This window comes from Bubalus kerabau, chromosome X, assembly GCF_029407905.1.
Source record: "Bubalus kerabau isolate K-KA32 ecotype Philippines breed swamp buffalo chromosome X, PCC_UOA_SB_1v2, whole genome shotgun sequence".
NCBI lineage: Eukaryota > Metazoa > Chordata > Mammalia > Artiodactyla > Bovidae > Bubalus > Bubalus kerabau.
This window is the reverse complement of record NC_073647.1, coordinates 155,235,797-155,258,491: the sequence shown is the minus strand read 5'-3', so window position 1 is coordinate 155,258,491 and position 22,695 is coordinate 155,235,797. Positions and strand designations below refer to the sequence as shown.

The window sequence follows — 22,695 nt, the reverse complement described above, 5'->3', positions numbered from 1 at the left end:
CACAGTGGACGAGTTGTCACTTTAATGCACTCTTGATACTTGTGTGCACCCTCCTTCCATTCCCAGACAACAGAGTAGAAACAGCACCTTTGTACCCCTTCCAAGTGGGTAATCTGGCAAAAGTAAAAAGAGATGTCCACATGGGTTGGTAATGAGGAAACAGCAAGAGAAAGGTTTTTATTTCTGCCTGTTCCATCATCACAGATCCTGTTTCTCACTACACAGCTGAGCAATATGGAGTCAGTGGGAAATTCAAGAGAACTGAGCAAGACAAGGCTCGGGGACCTTATGCCCTGGATGGTCAACCTGGCGGGGCAGAGGGCTGCCCAAGGCTTTCCTTATAAATTAGGCCTCATTGGACATCCCTCTGCTTCAGTTCATTGCAGAGAGACTAAGCTAGCTATTTTTAAAGACATGGGAATTGTTCTTGAGCAGGACTGGGGGGCAGGCGAGTGCTCTGGGAGAGTGTTCTCAGGATGGTGAAGGCCATCTCATTTAAAGCCCACTCGGAGGCCCTGGGGAGAACTTCAGCTTGTGCTGCCCTGTCAGCCTGGCCAAGCCAGCAGAGTGGGCCTCTGCAGTTCAAATTTGAAAGGCTGAAAAATGTGATCACCTGAAAGACAATAGGAGGCTTTGTTCCAGGAAGAGAGACAATAAGGGAGCATTCAGCCCTCCCAAATCTCTGTGCTGAGGCCAGTGGAATCTGTTTTCAAGCCGGAGACTGTTTGAAGTTGTTTATATGTCTACACAGTGCTGAACCATGTCTTGGAGCTACAGCTTGCCAATGAGAATATTCACACCACCCTGATAGCATGAGGCTGCTCATCACAGACTGGCAGGATGATTCAAGATGTTCATGTTGCCTGGGCTCCCTTACATGGAGAGCTGGGCAGAGAGAACCATGGGTTTCCCATGGGAAGCCAAGCATCCATGGGGAGCTTTCTCTTGATTCTCAACTTGGAGAGTTCTTTCTTTGTCTTTGGAAGTCCAAGGTAGGACAATCACTTTTTCTAAAACAGGAGAGTTTAGCAACCAGTCCTGAAGATCTCCTTCCAGTCGGCTAGCCTGTGGCCCACCAAACCACCACTACAAATCAGTGTGCAAGTCCACCAAGCTGCCCAAAATAACTCAAATGGATCCTAGAAGCAGATGCCCAGGGAGAGGGTACTGAAACATCAATGTTGTGACACCAATAAGAAGACCGGAAGGGGAGCTTGCTCAGCTTCCTTAAACCAGTGGCCTTTACAAAGCATATTGTATGCAAAGAAAAACACTAGACCACGGATGTATGTACGTATATTCATCTCCTCTTTTTGTATTTTCTATTTTTACATGTCTTTTAAAATGCAATTGTTTTGAAATATAAGTAAATTGGGTTTTTTTAGCAACTTGGAGTCAAGGATTCAAGGATAAAGAGTTTATTTGGGAGGGGCATGAGGAAGGAAGGCAGGCAGTCAAGAGAGGCAGCAAATAACTAGAGCTCACTTCCCCTGGGAGACTGCAAAAGTGCTGAGAACCGACACCTCCAAGTACTTCTCCTGGGAGCAAGGGAGCCGGGGCATGTATACAGCAGCCTCCATTATTAATGGGATGAGGCTCTCCTGGGGTATGTGATTTCCCCTGAACTTCTGGCCTGCCCAGGGAGCCAGTGGAGGGGTCTTCCACATCTTTAGAGCAAGCCCACAGGCAAAGAGATGGAGAATCTGGCAGTTGGCTATCAGACGGCTTGCCCTAGGTGTGAAGGCTCAGGAAGACAGGCAGGAACTGCTACAAAAAGCACCATATTACTACAGTCACCCATGCATATAACTCCTCAGCAACTACCACGGGCTCTATTATTTTTACAGTGACCAAGTTGCAGGGAGGCCACTACGTTAACCATGCTCTGGCTAAAAGTATCTCTCCTCACCTTAGCTTAGAGGCCAGAATCAAGCCTCTGCTTAAAGGTCTCCAGAATTAAATAGTACAACCCCCTTCAGATGCCAAGGCCAATAGCTAGTTCTCAGTCAACCAGCGAGGATGGAGTATGTCCTAGTGGCGGGCAGGACTCCACCGAGGACGTGTCTACCTGGACTTCCATCCACAGTGCTGCGTTGCCTTCATGCCATTAGCTCCCCTCTCCGCTCAGCAAAAATCCCAAAGGCCGGCATTCATATGAGCATCTTCACTTGATGGAACAACCCTCCCCAAGTAGCCATAGGGAAAATAGGTAGATTGGAGCCACTTCTGAGGCTTCTGCTACCCTGGACATGAGGAACTGTTCACCAGTAAGTCAGATTCCCTTTCCCACTCCACATAAAATCGCCAATATTCAACCATCTTTTTAACTTACAAAATAGCTGTTTCATGTCACTCAAACTAATACACTGTCATACATGTAAACCAGGGCCTTTTATTAACAGTGATAATGTTAGTCAGATAGCTGTGTAGCTGTTGGAAAATTACTTGACTTCTCTTCATGCACACCATCTACAACATGGAGAAAATGAAAGGATCTGCTTTATGGAGCTAGGTGAGGGTTTAATATGAAGACGTGCATTCAGCCAGGTACATGTGAGGACCCAATAAACATGAGCTGGTGCTCTGCTTGTTTCCTTAATCGTGACTGTGATGGTTTACCCTAACAATGACCCATTTCTACCCTGAGGGTCGATAGAGGCAGCCTTTGGGGTGTGGCCATTGGCGTGTGTGGCTTTCACTCAGCTTAGGGCTCTTCCTGGAGTCTCCCCCACTGCCTTCCCCAGGATGGTTCCACAGGCTTTAGCCAGAAATCCCAAGGGGATATCCTCATCTCCTCAGATGAGTCTTCTAAATCTTCTAGGAATAATCTTTTCTACAGAGCAAATGCTTCTGTAAACTCCCAGTCCCAACCTAGGAAGTATTTAAAAAAAAAAAAAAGAAATCGAGACTCGATTCTTCTCCATAGTCTAACTCCAAGCCCCTTTAAATGCAGTCTGGGACTGAAGGCCAGGTTCAACAGAGTGTGTATTTTATCCAAACCCGTCTGCTCTCCTCTCTTGCCAGCAACACATTTTTTAAAATCTAATCTGTGTTTTCTTTACATGAATCTAGACCAAATGTGATTTCTCCCCTGCATGTGAAAATAAATTATTTCAAATGTAATTTTCTCCTCCGGTTTGTTCCTGCTCCTCCAGAGACCTTTGAAGGGTGTAACTCCAGATGCAAGCTGTCTGCTACTGCAGCACCAGCAGGAACTCCAGGCCCCTGAGGTCCCCTGGGGGGTGGGTGGGAGGGGGAGCCTGTGGGGTGGCCAGGCTAAGTCCTTAGCACCTCCGATTCCTGCTTCAGACTCAGGATGCTATCTTAACTGCCCCCATAAACGAGGATTGGGGGAGTGGAAATGAAGTGCTAGACTCAAAAGGAAAGGTGGCTATCACCCTGAGTTCTGATCCTGACAGAGTCAATCCGTCCTAAGGGCGGAGGGGTAGAGAGAGGGGAAGAGCACCTCTCTGGGGACACTGCTCCTCAAAGTGCGCTCCATGGACTGCTGCCTGGGCATCATCTAGGAGTCTTCAGAAATGTCAGCTCTCGAGCCCCACTCCAGACTCACTGGATCTGAATCTCTGAGGGTGGGACTCAGCCATCTGGGTGCTGCCAAGCTTTCCAGGTGATTCTACGCACGCTCCCATGGAAGACACCTTGCTTCAGGGGGTTGGCCACACAGAGTGGAGACCTGTGACCTTAGAGCTCAAATCTGTCACTGCCATCTTGTGAGGGGACAGATGAATTACTGAATGTTCAAAAATCCAAACCAAGGTCCAAAAGACCACAGTCCACTGCAGCCCCTCCCACTGACTGAGCAGGCCCCAGACAGCCTCTCACCACAGTCCCATGACGCACTCACAGACAGGAAGCGTCTTCTGACTGGAAGAGGATGGTCACTGCAGTTGGAAACATGGGCATGGCCACAGAGCCTGCACATAGAGCTGTTCCTACAGTACTGAAAACAGCAGCACGGGTCTTCCAGTTGGGCTTCAAACTCTCGTAGACAAAACAATGTCTGAAGAATGAGACAACCCTTCATCTCACCAGATTCCAGTCAGTGAGAAATGGCTCCTTCTAGAATGGTCCTACCAGGCCGGCTGCACTGCCATTCCTAGTTCTGCATGACAGAGAGCTTCCACAGTCTGGAGGGTCACCTGGCAGGCACTGCCCTTACTCCATTCACCTGGTCACCCCTGCCCACCATCATGGCCTATGTCCCCCTACGGCTCCAGCCTGTGTCTGGGAATAAGGGACATTTACAAGTTTTCTGAGAAAATGCACTGGAGAAACTCAGTCACAGAGGTCTGGCTTGAGGAACTACACCCTGATACTCCACAGCTGTCTTTCTAGATGGCACAAGAGTCTGAAGCAGCCCAGCAAACATAAGAGCAAGACTCTGGGCTGTACCATTTGCCTGGATCCCAAACATCGCTCAGACAAAAGCAAAGTGGTTAGGGAGACAAATGGAGAGGCACTGGCCTCAGCGAGCCAACTTAAGGCCCCGGGACAGCTCTCTCTCCCCTAAGCTGGGTGGCAGAGGGCCACAGAGCTCCCATGCAGAATGGCTGTGCTGAAGGACCGATTCCAAGTTCTTCAGGAAGTTGCCCCTGCTACTCTGGGATTTCTTGGCCCCCCTCCAAGGGTGGCATAGAGAAGTCCTAGCATGTGGCACTATGCTACTTGCCAAGTGGCTCCTAGACACCAGCCTTCAGTAGCCAGGGCCCCATCTTCTCCTTTCTACTCCCACAGGTCCATGGTGCATGCTTGTTAATGGAGCGTGAGGCCTGAGAAATCCACCAGCCTCCAGGCCCCCCAAACAGGAGTTTCCGGGCAGCCACATGGGCCGCCCAGGGCATGAAGCAGGAGGCTGGAAGGCAGAAGGGGGAGGACTCGGAGGAGGCTCAAGGTCAGGAAAAGTTGGTTTTTTTCCACTAATAAATCAGATCACTCCAGCTCATTCCTGTTGCTCTTGGCTGGCAGGACTAAAAAATAACTCTGAGTCACCAATGCGACTCATGACAAGTGCTTCCTGTGTGGGATTCAGGCATTTCTCTTCTGTTTTCTTGGCAGAAGGAAGAAAGCAACATGAAGGGGTGGAAGAAAGGAGTGAGGAAAGAGTTAATCTGCTGTGTTACCAGGTTCTTAATCCAAAGCCCATTCATCCTGGCTGTTGATGTGTGATTAAGTCCAGTAATGATACCTCCAAACCACCCGGATAAAAAGCCCACCAGGTTCTTAAGCATCTCCTTGTCAGCTCTCCACACCTCCCCCGAAGAGGGCAGGGCCCTCGCCATGCTCCCCTGTGGAGGAGTCCCACCTCAGGCCTTGTGCAATCCCGTATCCCAAGGGAAAGGCCTTCTAGCTATCTTTCCTGAGCTCTGCAAGGAAGCTTTCTAGGCATTTAGTTATTGGCTCTGCCTTCATACAGGCAGAGGGAGAGAAGGCCCCCTCCACAGAAGAGAGCTGATGGTGTGGCTAGTCCAGGACTGGGAAACTTCTCAGCATGTGGGACTGTCAGTGCTAAAATCAGGACAGCCCTGGGACAACTGGAGTGTGTTGGCCATCCTAGAGCTGAGGGCTGAGAGGGTTGGTGGAGGCCAGGGAGAAGATCCCGTCTTCTCAGCCCATTTTCTAGAAACAGCACTTCTCGACCACTGAATGTACACAAGGATCACCTACTCAAAGGCGGATGCTGATTCAGAGATCCAGGATACTCCGTATTCGAGGGAGGTCACGCTCCATGGAAGAGCATCTCTCTGCCTTCTCATGCCATATTTCAGCCCAGGAGGACAAGTACCTCCTACTGCCCTGGCACAGCCAATAAAGAATGGGATGCTGCTGGCCACGGCATCTGCCGAAGTGTTCCCGGCCAGGAAGTGGGAGAAACACTGGTGTGGTAGGCACTGTTGGGTCACAGTTCTCTCTCCAGCCCTCTTCCTTGTCACCTTCCATTTCAAAGCCTCGAACTCTGGAAACACTTCTTCCCCAGTCTACAGCTAGGGGTGCCCCTGTGCCCGAGCTCTGGTGGATGAGTCATAAGCAGAAATCTTCTGGCAGCTGGAGATGGAAGACTGGAAAAATTTAGCTTTCAAGATAAAAAGGGGACCGATGTGACTGACACCCCCTTCCCCACCTTCTTTCTCCCTAGAACACAAATGTGAAGGTTCAAGCCGTGGTAGCCATGAGGAAAGGACCAACATGGGGCACAAAGCCTGGCATTGCTGAGCCACTGATGCAATCTCTGCAGCCACTGAGCTCCAGACCTTCGCCTGTGTGAGAACACGAAAACCCTGCTTTGTTTAATCCCCCTCCCTCCATGAAAGCTCAGCTTTTCTATTCCTTCCAGTGCAAAGCATTCCTAACTGATACCACTGGTCTCCTTAAGTCAAGTACTACTCCAGCAGACAATCAGCGTGGCTGTGTACTCTAGGGAGCATCACTCACGATGCCCTTGGAGCTGTGCAGTGCACCACTTGCATTACCGTACGAGGCAGTCTTGGAGCAGTCCCTGGTCTTGGGAGTCAGACCTTGGTAGAAACCCAGTTCCATCACCTGCTTTCCTAATCAGCCCTGGTCCAGCCCTGGTACCTCTCTGAGCCTCAGTGCCCTCTCTTTAAAGAGAAATAATAATGCCTCCTCGGGAGGATTCTTGTAAAGATTAAAGATAAGAGTAAAACACCTGGCATGTAGCAGACACACTATAAATAGCAGATATTATTACAGAGAACGGCACGCGATCTGAGCTGGCGTCTGTTTGGAGCGCCCGCCTGGGATGACTGCAGCGAAGATACGGGTCACCTCCTCCCACAGCTGCAGCGTGTCAGGCCCAGGCTGCGGCCGGGGACATCGGTGGAAGGGTGCAGGGAGGCACGTTCAGAGGCCTCCCTTCTCCATTTGATCACCTACCCCAAAGCATCTAGTGTGTGCTGCCACTTATGGGGACAGCAGGTTCCTCGCTGGAGCCCTTGCACCCCCACGGCCAGGAAGCCATGGATTCAGGCCACGTTCTGGGAAAATCATCTCATCACCAGACTGAGAAGTTCTCACAGCTGAGAAACAGGCTATCCTCTTTGTTCCTAGATGTGTGTCCACAAGAGTGAGAGCAGACCAGGCAGCTTTGGCCATTTCTGGGTGCAGCAGTGATCAAGAGTGTGGATAAAGGGGATGGTCTCCTGGAGATGCAGGAGCCCATTTGTGCTAGTCATCAAGGGCGAGAAAGAGCTGGCTTCTGCTGCTCAGTGGAAGCACTGAAATTTATGACAGCTGGAGTGCCATCCTCAAAGGCAGCCTCGGGTGTGGGTCCATTCATACAGTTTGTTAGATGGTGATCAATGCTATGGAGAAAAATTAACCAAGGAAGGGGGATTCAGGGGGCCTAGAGCATGGGCAGCAGAGACCTCACTGTGAAGGTGAATTCTGAAGGAGACGAGGGTGGGAGCTGTTTGAGTAATTGGTGAGAGAATGTTCCAAGGGAGAGGACCAGCAAGAACAGAAGCCCTGAGGTGGGGGTGCTGGCTGTGTTTCTGAAATTGCCAGTGCAGGAGAGTTGGGGGGATGTGGAGGCAGAGATGCTGGGGTCCATCACACTGGGTGTGGGGGCTGCCCTGAAGTGAGGGGTTGGGCCCCCCCCCCCGAGTGAGACACAGGACTTCTGGATGAGGCCTCTTCTAGCAGCCAGGCGCAGAATGGACTAGATGCAGGCCAAGGCAGGGCGACGATGAGGCGGCTGTCGCCGTCCTATGGGGGCCAGAGCTCCAGGGCGCTGGGGTAGGCTGTGGGTATCCACCTCTGTCCCTCCGGGACCCACCAGGCTGCACCTGGAGCTCATCGCCTCCAGGCACAGGTGTCCAGTGGCCACCCCGTGGCTAAGTGACAGCAAAAGCCAGGGGCCCTGGGCCACATCCTTCCTTGGGCTGTTCACTGCTGCAACACCACGGAATCACCAACTGCCAGCCCAAACTTTAACCAAAATCTTGACAAGCAACCAAAGAATAAAACAGTCGTCTCCCTAGGATGTGACCTTGAGAGGTAATGCCAAGTCCAAGGAAGGTTTATAATGTTTAAAAAGGAAGTGTTAAGCATGTGGTCAGGAAGAAGATGAGCTCATCCTGTGAGGTGAATTTCTTTGTTTCACAGAGCCAGCTGCCTGGACTGTGTGTGTGTCCATGAATGCACATGCAAGATGCTGAGAGAACTAGAGAAAACAGTTAACGGTCTCTGGTCACTTAGAGTATCAAGAAATTACCTCCTCACCTGTTTCTTTACATAGATTTTCATTCTCTTAAGAAAAACCACAGCCCTATGGTTAGTGGCGCAGATGCCCAGCATTTGAACTCGAGTTGATTGGCAGTAATGAAGTCAATGTTTCTTCCAAAGCCTCCATGGTCTCTATCGCACACCACTTCCAGACTCAAGGGGTCTCGTGCAAGTCCTCTCCTGCAGATCAAACATGTGGCTCAATTTGAACACACCTGTTCCTGAGCTGGGGTTCAAGGGCTTTACAAATTCTGATGTTATCTACTGTCCCCCCACCACCTCCAAAGTCCTCCAGCTGTTCCCCGGGTGTTGATAGTAGCGTGCCTGAGGAAGTCAGCTTCCATTCAAGGCCCACAGAGCCCGTTTCTGGAGGGACCCTGGCCACAGCTGCCACCCTGGCTTCTCTTGCTTCTGCCCAATGGAACCCAGCTTTCTTGTCATCTGCGTTCTCACACTCAGCACTACTGTAAAGCCATTGAGTGCTGGCTGGAAGATGACACTCCTGTGAGCTGACAACCTCTAAACACAGACAAGAGGAAGGCCTGAGTTGCTTGGGAGGGGCGCCTTTCTCTCTCATCCAGTGTGGTGAGGCCCATGTTTTGACTGTCAATGCATGTCCGGGATGAAGAGACCAGGGGAAGACTTAGAGGAAAAACTCAGCCCCGCAGGGCAGCAGGGACAAGGCTTGCTGGCTTTCCCAGTTTCCACAAGAGCCAGTTCTTCATAGCCTCTGACATAAGTGGCCACCACAGGCCCTATTGGAAAGCAGGCACAGAAAAAGGTTGCTTTTCTGATGCTAACGTGCAGCCTTTTTTTTTTCCCTTTAAATGAGGGGCCTGCTCATCCTGAAACCTTTTAAAACAGGTCTCCTTCCCTTTTTCCTACAGCCCTGTCACCTGCTTCTTTGTTATCAGCCTGAAGACTTGTCTCCCCCAAGTGTGTACACAGAGATGGGAAAATTCATTTAAACAGACGTGTGTCAACCCCACTCTTTAAACAATGGAACAAGTCTGATACACAAAAATGTACTTCAGGAATCATTCTGTAGAGCAGAGTGTGGGGGTTTCTTGAATCAATGTTCACCTTGAAGGCAAAAGGAGCAGCCTTCCCCCAGGGCCTACCGTCGCCCTCTTCCCTCTCATGTCTGCACAACCTGCTTTCTATTTGGCAATTCAAGGATCCCCTGGGATTGGTTTCATAAGTCCTTAGAGGTTGTTTGGAAGGTCGCGCATGCAGGTACACATTACGTATGTGTGTGGTGTGTGTACGTGTGTGGTGTGCAAGCTAGCAGATGTGGCTGTGTGGATATGCCAGGGGGAGTGAGCATGCACATGTAGGGTCCATGCACACTTGTGCCTGTATGCAGGTGTGGGTGTGTGTGTGCATGTGCTACATGTGTGTGTGTACACGTGTGTGTCTCTACATTCCAGTAGAGGCTCAAGTTTGTCCACCTTTTCTCCCATCGTCTCCATGGCAAGAACTCTGATGTTTACAGTCCACTACTGCCCCCACCCAGGCTCTGTCCTAGGGGATCTGAGCTCAAGAAATCTTTGTGGAATGACTCTGAGTAGCCTGTCAGTGGCGGGGTGAGACACATCAGCACCCCAACGTGCAGAGAAACAAAATCTCATTCAGTGAATCTGTTCCTCCTTCAGGTTTTCTACTTTCCAGTGGCCTCAACCTTCTGCTCACTCAGCTTCTCGCCCTGACACTGTCACAGCCAGCCTCTCTTTCACTGGCGCCACATGTAAATAAACAAGCCACCAACATGTCTGGGGCATCTCTTACCACCTGTAGAAACTGTGCAATGGTCCTTGAGGCATCCCCAACCATGCTGACTGTGACTTGGCCTTGCCACTTGCTCTGGTTCAAGAAACAATAACAGATCTGACTCAAAGAGAGAAAGGCAGAAGGCCTGGAGGCTTGCCCTCTCTTGCTACTGGGGTCCTTTCACCCCTGCCACATGAACCAGCCTGGGCTAAGCCCCTGGAGGATGAGCGACCACGTGGGGGAGGGGGCTGAGTCTCCAGCCCTGGGAGCCAACCAGCCTAGACCTTCCAGCTTGGCCAGGCCAGCCCAGACCTGACCTGCCCACTGACCCACAGGATCACAGGACAGAGTCTGCGTGTGTGGCCGTAGGTCACTAAGTTACAGCAAAAGCTAATAGATAACCTCCATTACCTCCCCACAGCTACCACCTCTACACTTGACCTGCTCATTTACTGACTCAGTTCAAAAGTCGACGAGAGAAAACAAAGAGAAATCATTAAATCACACTGGGTTCTATATTTAGAAGCTGACTTTACTGAAATGAATCAAGATATAGAAAATCAGGACTGTCTCAGAAATGCTAAGTTAAACAAGTCACCAAAATAACAGCCTAGAAATGACACAATGCCTGGCACAGAGTGCCCTCAATGCAAACTGGCTGGATCCTGAACTAACTGACTCACCATTTTAAAGACACAAAAACAGAGGCCCAAGGAGGTTAATGACTTCCATCAGTCCTAAAACTAACGGCAGGCCTCCTCTGTAAGATGACATTTGTGTTTCATAAAAAGGGTGTCTGGATGACTTGTGACTTTCCTGCATCAGAGGGAAGGGGCTACAAGTCATCCAAACATTCAAATCCATAGAATCTCTCTGGTTCTTCCTCACTGGCACACAGTAGGTGCTCAATCCAGGTCGAATGAGGGCATGCATGTGGAAAACTTGCCACACTAAAGGACAAATCTACAGTTCAGAACTGCAGGGCTCTTCCTGTGCCCTCACACAGAGTCACAGAAAATGTACCACCTTCCCAATGTGTCAGAGAAAATGTAGCTCTGAGTGCTCAGGAGCAAATGCCTAAAAGATGCAAATCAAAGGGACTCCTCTGGGCACCAGGGACGAAAACACAGGCTTCCAAGAGGCCAACGTGCGTTGACTGCCCTCATTTAATTTCTACTTCTCTCATTCTGTTCAGTCAAGGTCAGCCTCCCCTTGATTTACCCCCTGATCAGGAAGGCTGCTTGCTGGGAGAGCAAATTCAGGCAGCAGAATCATTGAAGCTTTCCATGCCAGGCCAAGGATGTGCTCATTGCCACTTGCTCCTCCTCTCTTTTCTCCAATGAGAAGAACTAACCTCCTTTCCACACACCCCTCCAATGGAGGCAGCCAAGAAGAACCACACTCTGCTCTCAAGCCTGGCTATCAGTGCTTTGCTAGTCTTTTCCTTGTTTATATAATGAGTGTGCATGCCTGTGTATGTGTACCCACATGCATGTGGTGTGAGCTTCTTGTGGGCAAGAGCTGCCTTATTTATAGCTCTATCCCCACTATCAGGCACATGTCTGGCCTACAGTAATCTGTGTTCAGTGAACCAACGAATGAATTAGTGGACAGTACTCGGAAGTCTCTGAGTGATTCTTTGAGATTCCACTGTGGTCACACCATGTAACCAAGGCACGAATCATGTGAGCTTGAAACAAAATCCCCAGTGCCAATTATTAAGTTATTGTCTCTCAGTTCCTAGTCCACCCTTTCTATATGCTGCTCTGTAACACCTGGGCTGAGACTCTGCACACCTTTCTGCTTTGCCAGCTGCTCCCTGCTGGACTCTGCCAGTAGGGGGAGCTAGAGGGAGGTTGGCAGCTGGAGGAAGAAAGGACTTGTGCCTCTTGGCTTCCCAGTCCCCGGAGCATCCCCTTAGTAACAGCCCTTTTTAGGGTAGTGGCCACTGGTTCCAGAATCAAGGTGTTTTGTTTTGCTTTGTTTTGTGTTGGCAATCCCAGAATCAGTCTCACTGCACTCCTAAAAGACAGTAGCTCTAGCCAGGCAGCATCTTGTCCTCAGGGTCTGAGTCTCAGCTCTGCTGGGTATCCCCTCCACACTTCTAAGTTTTGATAACCTCAACCCCTTCCCTTCATTCCCCCGGTCCTGGGGGCAGTCACTGCTTCTTGCATTTTCCATCTCTGTATCACTTTTTGCCTTTTCAGTCTTCTAATGCCTGTTTAACCAACAGCTTCTGTTAAAATAACTGGCATGGTTGCTCTTCTCCTGGCTGCATCCTGATTGACATGGGAACCAGGGTGTTTTCAGGGACAGAAGCACCTTGTGCACTCCTCCCAGGATTTGAAGTCAGGCACAGGCACCTCTATGTAGTCCGGAATAGGACCCTCCAAATTTAGTTCTGACCCAAAAGACAAACGACAAAATTGCCTCATGCCTACAGCCAACAGGACACACACAGCATCTATGAGCCTGACACAGAAGACACTTCAAAAATATTCACTGAACAAATAAATGTACCTGTGGCTGAGATACTGCTATCTGGTCCCCAGGACCTGTTACCTCTTCTTCTCAAAACACAGCTGGACTACATTTCCCAGCCTCCTTTGCAGTTAAGGTGGCCACGTGACCAGATGCTGGCCAATGGAACATACAAATGTGATCTGTGCCACTTTCAGGCCTGGCCCATGACCATGGGTGAGACTCCCCTGTCCACCAGTCAGATTTATAGGAAAAGGAAGATTGTAGAGCAAAACCACAAGGTGGAGGGGCCTGGTCTCAGACCAAGAGGAGGATCTGTCAAATGTGAAAAGAGAAAATGATGAAGTACAACTGTTAGCTGAGTACACAATACATGCCTATTGTACTCAGCTGCTGAGATTTGAGCATTGCTGGCAGCAGCAAAAAACCCTAACCAATAAAGAAACCAAGGGCATGAGGTTGATCTCTAGCCTTGGCCCTCCAGCTCTCTGCTTTGGGGCATGAAGGTGGCTAAACAGGAATTTGGGTGATCAGCAGTTCACTGTAACAACTGGAGGAACAGCTTGAAGGACAGAGACTCCTGACAGCAGGTCCCTAGCCGGCAGGAAAGCACATGATTATAAGGAGTCCTTCCATCCAGATAATCGAGTCAGCCACTTTCGGGGGCCTCATGGAGGTAACTCTACAGAATGATTAACTGAACTGACTGGCTCCAGCAGAGTCTGTACTCCTATGACCCTTGAGAGAACAACAGAAGACCACTTGCTTGAGGTGCCTTTAGACATTGAACTAAGAGGAAAGAGATCGAGCCAGTGATTTTTCACTCAACTACTAAGTCTATTTTATTGTAAATTAATATATCGTAAAGGGGAAAGCAATTAGAAAATCAGAGAGGAAAAACGTAAGTTATACTACTGCACCATCCAAACAAATCATTGTCAAAATGCTGATGTATTTCCTTCCAGAATTTTTGCCTGACTAAACTGAGCTCAAAATGTCATACTTGAAACCTATCTTGGCTCCTTCCTAGCTCTACAGCCGTAAACAAGTTGCTGCTGCTGCTGCTAAGTCACTTCAGTCATGTCCAACTCTGTGCCACCCCATAGACGGCAGCCCACCAGGCTCCCCTGTCCCTGGGATTCTCCAGGCAAGAACACTGGAGTGGGTTGCCATTTCCTTCTCCAATGCATGAAAGTGAAAAGTGAAAGTGAAGTCGCTCAGTCATGCCCAACTCTTAGCGACCCCATGGACTGGAGCCTACTAGGCTCCTCCGTCCGTGGGATTTTCCTGGCAAGAGTACTGGAGTGGGGTGCCATCGCCTTCTCCGGTAAACAAATTACTTCACTTTTTGTGTCTCTGATTCTTTATCTGTAAAATGGGGATGATTCACATCTCGTTTACCTTGTGGCAAGAATTAAATGATGGCATGTCTGAAAGCCCTCAGCACAGTGTCTGCCTGCCTGAGACAAAGCACTTGTGAAATGTCAGCTGTTGCTGTAGGCTATGGACAGAATTATCAATCTTGACTGAAAAAAAAAAAGAGTAGTGAGGCTTTCTGATTGAAGAAGTGGTATTTCCTCATGGTAGGCAATTAGGAAAACAGGGCAGGACACCACAAAAATAAAGAAGCCATGATTTCCAGATGCCCTACAGCTCCACTTTGCTTGCATTTTGTCCCCAGGGAGACCCAAATTCAGGAACTCCCCAAACCCAGGCAGTTGTGAGCTGAAGGAGCCTCTGGTGCCAAAAGAGAAAAAGGGGGGATACAGAGAAGAGAGCAAAATCCCAAACTCTGCGGGAAGGCACTGCATTCGAAGATGTAAGGGGAAACTGACAGAACACCGAGGGCAATGTAGCCCCTTATTTTGATAGCAGTGGTATTTGATTTTCATGTCTCATAACTACAAAAGAAAAAAAATCAAGAACTGCCTGAAGAATCTTTCTGAAGCACTCTTATTTTCCTCTCCGCACGAACTCTGTGCAAGAAAAGCAGATGAGAACACGTTTCCCTCCATCAGCTCCATCTGCCTCCCTGGGGATGGGGAACCCTCCTTCTCTGTGACAGGAACATGCTCTGACTCCTAAGTAGCGCTCCAGTTCAGCAATAGGATCAGTCTGCAAGCCCTGAGCATTTCTTAGGGATGTCTGTTTTTCTCAGCATTAGCTTCTGCCTTCCTATCTTATCAATGCTTAGGACAACATTAAATGTGAACTCTGCAGCCAAATGGAATAGAAACTGCAGTCAGATCAAAGTCACGTGATTCCATGTGGTGCTCGTGGTATGAGCTAAGATGAAATGCACTGCATCCGTCCCTCTAGGCTGCAGAATATCCATTGCAGATAATGATAGTGCTGTCTTGTTGTTTACAATAATACCAATGCCACTCAAAGTAGGGTCCGTGGGCCAGCAGCAGCAGGACCTGGTTAGAAATGCAGACCTGTGCAATCAGAACCTCTGAGGATGGGGCTCAGAGCTCTGCATTTTTCACCCACTCTCCTGATGATTCTTAGGCATACTGAAGTTTGAGAAGCACCAGTTTATTTATACCACCTTCCCTAGATGGTCAAGCACTCATGAAAATATTATTAATAATAATAACAGTAAGATCTAGCATGAAACAAATACTTCCTATGTGCTAGAAACTGTGTTCTTACTCATTACTTCCTTTACTCCTGATAACAATTGGTAAGCTAGGTCCAATTATTATACCCATTTCATAGATACAGAAACTGAGCATTAGAATGGTCATGTAACTTGCTCAGGGTCACCCAACCTGGAAATGATGGATCACAACCCTGAATCAAGGCTGCTTGATGCAAAAGCCCTACACATCTCAACTGCTCTCCTTCTCTCTCCTCCCATTCATATTTTCTCTCTTTCTCTCTCTCAACTCTGGACTTCCTGGAGGAAAAGTTCCCCAGTGAGTCACTTTGTTGGATTCAGGCATCTGAATAACAGATGCAAATAAGGCTGACCCAGGAAGCCCCAACTGCTAGGAGACAGGAAGCTGTAAGAAAATGGGCCAGCCTTCAACATTAGTTTTAACGACAACCGGGCAGGTTCAAGCATCCTCAGGCTTCTGTTCTTGTGGAACTGCTTGGCACAGCCATGGAAGCATGCTTGGCACTGTCCCTGTTCCTGCTGGCATGGGCCAGTGCCAGGAAGGAATGGGCACCAGCACCAGGCTGGGGTGCCAAGTCTCCCCAGAGGGCTGCTTTGCCACAGCAGGTCAGGCAAGTGGCAGAAACGTAAAAACGGCTTCTCGCAACTGGGGAGCAGGCGTGCAAGTGCAGCGAACCCTGGCAGGCTCTCCACAGGCGGCTTGCAAAGGCTCTGGGCAACATGCAGGAAAGTGCTGACAGGGGACCAGGCAGAGATCAGTTCATGGCAGGCCCAGCTCTGCAACACCAAGAAGATTCAGTTCTCTTCGTCACATGTCTTTGAAAGGTTTAGATGCCCCTTGTTGTTTAGTCGCTAAGTCATGTCTGACTCTCTGTGACCCCGTGGACTGTAGCCCACCAGGCTCCTCTGTCCATGGGATTCTCTGGACAAGAATGCTGGAGTGGGTTGCCATTTCCTAGATAGACGCCCCTATAAAGGTGTTTTTTCAGTATCCTCTTGTCCTTTCTTGTTGAAATTGGCATTATAAGGTACTAGGAAGAGGTTTTTCTTTTTGGCTGCACTGGGAGGCTAGTGGGATCTTAGTTCCCTGACCAGGGATTGAATCTAGTCCTTCGACAGTGATAGCAGTCTTAAGCACTAGATCGCAGGGAAGTTCCATGGAAAGGCTTTTTGTGACCGTTGGCATTTCACTCTTAGGTCATGTTCTATCGAAAGCAGACTCCGAGAGAATCCTGAAAGATGATTCATGTGCACATGGTTTATCAGAGAGATGCTCTCAGGAGAGATAGGCAGAAGCAGCAGGAAGTAAAGAGAAGAGCCGAGCAAAGGTGGGTGTCAGGTAGAGCTCCTGCCAGGCTGAGGGAACTCCGGGAGGGGAGTTACAGCTCAGAGCTGTCACAGCTGGGGCAAGGGAGCTGGGCTCTCGTCCTCTTCAGTCTTTGGCTGAGGCCAGTGTGTATGTGTGCCTGTCCATGGGTGCTCCTGTGTGTGTATATGGGCACACACATGTGAGCGTCAATGCAGGCACTTGGTCTGTGTCAGCCTGTGGGCAAAGCAGGTCTAGGAGTCCATGGATGGTTCTCAGAAGATGAGCCAGGGGGCACCTGCCACTGAGAGTTATCACAGCTAGAGTGTTGGCAGGACCCTAAAAGAATTCCAGGGGTCTAGACAGACACCTACATTCTTTACTGCATACACCTTTCCTCCCATTTTATTAACGTGTGATAACGGAATTAGAGAGCAGACTGGTGGTTGCCATGGGGAGTGGGTTGGGGGAAGGATGGAAAGGGAGGTTGGGGTTAGCACACGTAAGCTATTGTATAGAGAATGGTTAAACAACATGGTCCTACTGTGGAGCACAGGGAACAGAACTATACTCAGTATCCTATGATAAACCAGAATGGAAAAGAATATGAAAAAAGAATATATATATAACAGAGTCACTGTGCTGTACAGCAACAATTAACATTGTAAATCAACTGCACTTCAATTTAAAAAAATAGGGTGTTACCTGTGAGTTACAAATTATCACTATCATGATTAACATTTGTTAGTCTCCTTGAGCATGCTCACCGCACTGAGACATGGGCTACCGTGAGACCAAGCTGCCTGTCTTCACAATGCCCTCATGAGGAAAATGGAAGACAAATACCGAGTAACCCCTTTCTCGGAGGGAAAGAAAGAGAGATTCTCCAACTAAAAGCATTTTACACATCTCCCAGAAAAGCCTTGTGCGGCCACCTGATGTGTTACAGAACCACTGTCACCTTCAAGCCTCACTCTGAAGTCAGATGGTCTGTGTTTGAATCCCAACTCTGCCATTTCACTCCAGGCAAGTCACTTAAGCTCTCTGGGCCTCAATGTCCTCATCTATGAAATGGGGATCTTAGCACTGTCCCCTTCAGAGCATTATGGAGAGGGTAACATGAGGTGACTCAAGTGAGCCACTGAAGTCAAGTTGCTGGCCCGCAGTGAACATTCACTCAGTGGGAACTTGTACAGTTGTGACAATATCTGGGACTGGAAAATCCCCTGGAGAAGGGAATGACAACCCACTTTGGTATTCTTGCCTGGAGAATTCCATGGACAGAGGAGCCTGGCGGGCCACAGTCCATGGGGTCACAAAGAGTTGGACATGATTGAATGACTAACATTTGGGGCTTCCCAGCTGGCACTAGTGGTAAAGAATCCAGCTGGAAATGTAGGAGACGGAGGTTCGATCCCTGGGTTGGTAAGATCCCAAGCAACCTCCAGGAAATGGCAACCCCCCTCCAGTATTCTTGCCTGGAGAATTCATGAGCAGAGGAGCCCGGTGGGGAGGAGGACAGATGAGTCCATGGGGCTGCAGAGTTGGATGTGACTGAGCGCATACGTATACACACACACATACACACAGACTCTTCACAGCCTCTTGGGAAATGCCTGGCATTTTGCCCTAACCAGGATTCAGAGGTGTGAAATTAACTTGCAAAGCTCTTCAGAGGGTTGTCTGTTTATCAAGAACAAGGATCTCCATTTCTGTCCCCTTTCATCCGCCCTATCTCCACCACCCAAGTCAGCTGCTTGGTAGTTCTGATCTGATCGGTCTCTTTTTCCCTTCGGCCAACATTCCACCTTCTCAAATACAAAGTCACCTGCTGTTATGGCCCAGATGTCATATCTAACTGTCCCAGCCCAGAATGCTTTAGCTTTTACCATTCACAATCAGTTCTGCCATTTCTGGTGACAATCTCTTCAATCTAAAGAAGCCAGGTCAAAGCACAAATTCACCAAGAAACCTCCTGATGCCCTGAGAGTCTGATGTCATGGAATTTGTTTCCTTTTCTCATTCCAAAGGCAGTGTGCTATTTTTTAACCTGGATGAGATACTGTATCTTCCCTAGGGCTACTGTGGAAGTCACAGGTTAAATCATGCACACCATCACCTACGCAACCCCTACCCCAATGGTGAATATCTGCCTTCCAATACAAAGATTGTTTCCTTTGTGAATAAGAAAATAGGGATTTAGAGTGAAGTGACTTACCTACAGCAACACCACTAGTACCTGATAAGATTAGGTAGGATAGGCTAGGCCATGCTGCAGTAACAAATTGTCCCCAAATTAAAGGTTTGTTTTGGCCCATGCCATATGTCTAAAGCAAGAAAGCAGGAGCTCTGCTCTGAGTCATTACTCAGGGACCCAGGCTGACATAAGTTCCACCATCTCTACATGTGGCTTCAGAGTTTCCTGAGGTAGGTGACAGGGCATGTGGAGGCTTCACACCTGCTCTACTATACCTCAGGCAGGAAGTGACAAGCCATTTCCACTGAACCCTACTGACCAGAAGCAGTCGTGTGGCCCTGGCCCACTGAACAGGGCTGAGGAATGTAATCTTCCCTGTACCTAGAAGGAGAGCTGGATACTGGTGAGCGAATAACACTTAGAACATTATGGGACGTGGGCTCTGAACCTAAGAGATTCCAGTCAAAGTTGCTTAGGCTCTCAAAGCCTCTGTTCTGTCCTTTGCACAAGGAGAACCCTTTGTGGTTAAGCTTCAGGACAGAGTGGGTCTGTTAGTCTTCTAGGCACTGCGCTAGGAACTAGAAAAATGCAGGGATGGGAAGAATGTAGTTTACTCTCCACGGACCTCCACTGTCCTATGCCTTCGGTCAGCCATCTTATTTCATTTCTACCATATGCCAGGCTCGACCCAACACACTGGGGTTACAACCGTCAACCAAACAGAAACAGGTCCCTGCCTTCGTGAAGCTTCTATTCTAGAGAGGCCAAACAGACAAGGAGATGGGTGAGGTGAAACTAGACAAATTTGGCAGTGTACCACGGGGCAGTGAGGACAATGAAGAACAAGAAAGCAGGGGAGGAAGGCCAAGGAGGTGAGTGGTTATGTCACATTTTAAATGAAGGGGTCAGGTAGGGCAAGCTGAGAGGAGGCAGAACCGTGGGAAATATAGGGAAAAGCCTGCAGGTGGGGGGAGCCACAGGGCTTGATAAAGCTTGGCTAAAAAGGGGGCGGAGACAAGGGCAGCAGCTGGACGGAAAGTCGCTGGACGTTTCACTTGAACATCTAACGTGCTCCCAGAACAGAGACATGCACACCACGGAGAGTGCAGAAAAGCACTTTTGATCTGTGGGATGTTGAGCCCTCAGAGAGGTGCTTGCCTGGACTCTGGCCTCCCCACTGGCCAGAGATGACTAGGTGCCCATTGGCGAAAGTCCTCCCTATTTTGCACACGCTGGGCACTTGCGGCGTTTTGCCCGAGGGCTTTCTCAGAAGTGCCAGGGGCTTCAGGCCTCTGGGGACAGCTCTCAACCGAGAAGGGGCAGGAACTGTGGATCAATCACCCCTGCAGGGCACCCTGCTCAGTCTCCTGAGGAGCAGGCTGAGGTCCAGCCTCCCCACTCCCCCATCCACCACCCCACTCCCACACCCCTGTCCCTGAGTGGCTTCCTGGGAGAGCCTCCAGATGGTACCCACTCCTGTCCCATGTCAGGTTGTAGAGGAATCCAGTCGGACACACTGCCCGAGCCCAGGAAAGGCATTTCGCTTCTGGAGCCTCATTTCCTTCAACACAATTTATAAGCAGGGTGTGGGACTGGATCAGCCACAGGGCCACCTTCTGCCAGGAACCTCCCCAGAACCCCAGAAGAGGCCACGGCACAAACCCCCTGCAACGGGAGTAGCAGCACAGGTCCATGGGCCTGGCCCTTCCCCTCCTCTGTCTTTCTCTTTCTGTGAAGCAGGCAGAGCCCCACCAGCCCTGGGGAGGCTTGTCTCACACAAGATGGGAGGCCCCCCAGCCCCCCAGCCAGGCCACGCAGGAAGCCCTCTTGCCCGCCAGCTCTGCCTCACCCCCCGGCTCCTGTGGATGCGCCGGGAACAGTTTCCCCTTTGTTTGCCCCTCTGATCCCCATCTGCTCAGCAACTGCCCAAATTCAATTCTGGCGTCCCGTGCCTCCAGCCTCCAGTCCTGCATTGTCTCTTAGGAATCACTCCAATCCCCCAAAACAAAGGCCCTCAAATCTGAATAAACCCTCTGACATCAGCCTGGCGGGGCAGGACGCTGAGCGGGACAGTCCCCATGCCCGCCGCTTTGCAACCCTTGGGCTCTGCTGACCTCTGTCTCACCCCATCTCCGTGCACTCCCTGTCCCCACAAGGCCAGACACCGTATTTCCTGGGGCTTCAGCCCCTGTGCTGAGCCTCCATTTTTTGTGACCCAAAGCCTGCCTTTGCTCAAGGTCAGCTTTGTTCTCTTATAGAAATTAACCTCCACAGGGTCTGATCTGTGACAAGCAGACAGGATCAGGGTAAGACCAGACAGGACCCTGTGGTTACCTTTACCTGGGACAGACTAGGAAGAAAATTTTTTTCAGAAATTCTTCAGTTTCTACATAATGGACTTCTAACTCATTTTACTTTCTCCTCCTAAACAAAGAGATTCTGTCTTGTTCTACTTTGAGAGGTAGACTTCCCCCACTTAAATTAGCCTCCAATTAAAATAAATAAATTAATTTTTTAAATGGTCATCACAGCTATTTCATCGTTTATTACGGTTAGAATCCAACTTAGAGCCCAAGTTCCGCCATCTCCCCATGAGGCTTCAGCTAGTGTTTGGCTGGTGAGTTTTCTTGATGCCTAACAGAACAGGCAACATGTCTCCCAGAAACTCTGCTTCAAGGTTGATGCCCTGCACCTGCCTGCAACATGAGAGCAAAATGCTTTTTTTCTTCCCCTTTTGGATGGGTCCTTGTTTTGCCTAGACATGACAAGAGTCACTGCTTTGCTTCCTACTGGCAAGCCTTTCCTGTTATTTCCATAGGTTTTATGACTCACACTTCACTTTACCTCCATAATTCAATCATTTTATAGAAAATCATGATAAACATTCCTTTAGACTTTCCCTCCTGGAAATACTAAGCTCATTTCACACCAAAGCAGCATGGTGGCATGGTCTTCCAAGGCCTTTCTAGAAAGGGAAAAAATCTTTGCAAAGAAAAGGTCTCAAAGGTCTCATGTAGTGGACAATTTGTTGATTAGTCAATCCAGTCCCCATTTATGGAAAGTTTCCTGCCTGTCAGACAGGGACTAGGTCTGTGGCATAATGAAACCAGTCTTTCCCACACTGGGACATAGTTTTACATTTTATTCAAGAAACAGTTTTTATTGGGCTCCTCAAATCCCTTTGTAAGAAATGAAGAGGAAAATGGTGGTGGCCACAAATCACTTCAGTGGTAGAACAATAAATGACTCAGGAATAAACTGCAAATCTAACTCTCAGACAAAGCAAACCTTCTAGAACTTTCTCATTTTCTCTTTTTCTATACAATATCTGTGGGTCTCTGACAAGGTGGAGATTACCAAAGAAGCTGTTATCCAAGGACAAGCCTGCTCTAAGAGCCAGTATCTTCAGAGCATGTGTATGTCTGCAGGCAAGCTTTGTAAAGTTCCTCACTGACTACAAGGGCAGGAAACCCTGTCAAATGAATTAAGTGGGAAATGAGTCAAGGAATTTAAGGAGGCAGAGGGCCTGAGTTAAATGTTCCTTTTTTCAATGTTTTAAGAAGGAGGTAAGTCAGTGGTTATACCTGATATCACTGAACCCCAACCTCCAAAACTGAAATATGCCATGGTGGGTGCTGCTCCATGTCTGAGGTTCCTGGATAGATTAATTGGAGAATGCCAAAACTAGAAAGGACTTCAGAAATGATCCGGAAGCAGTTTTCGACCAGGGGTGGCACTGTCTCTTGCAGGAGTTTGGCAGGATGCGGGGGGTGAGAAGGGGGTTTGTTTCACCAGGACTAGGGGAGGGGCCCCCACAATGGTCTCAGGAGGCATGACCACAGATGCAAGATGATTTGGGATGCCCAGTTCATTCCACACAAGTCACTGTCCTAGCCAAACCACCTCTTTTATCCCAGCTGAAGCAGCCCATGACCCTCATTTACAGAAGAGGAGAGATCTCAAGAAATGAGATGAATTGGCCAAGGCCAGAGACGATGATGAGACTGGGGTTGGTAATCCAGGTTTTATACTGTACTGCAGTAAATGAGAGCATTA

At 49.1% G+C, this 22,695-nt stretch overlaps 1 protein-coding gene across 50 annotated transcripts in view; it reads right to left on the bottom strand.

Annotated features, from left to right (window-relative positions):
* The window catches only part of NHS (NHS actin remodeling regulator), a 505,180-nt gene that overhangs the window by 176,455 nt on the left and 306,030 nt on the right, over positions 1-22,695 (bottom strand). For 13 of the 50 annotated variants that reach the window (XM_055564155.1, XM_055564156.1, XM_055564163.1 and 10 more), the window contains one exon: positions 8,260-8,442. The exons of the other annotated variants lie outside the window; for them this stretch is intronic. In XM_055564155.1, coding sequence (XP_055420130.1) covers positions 8,260-8,334 — 75 coding nt within the window. In that variant the 5' untranslated portion in view covers positions 8,335-8,442. The remainder of the gene's footprint in view (positions 1-8,259; positions 8,443-22,695) is intronic. 50 annotated transcript variants of the gene reach the window in all.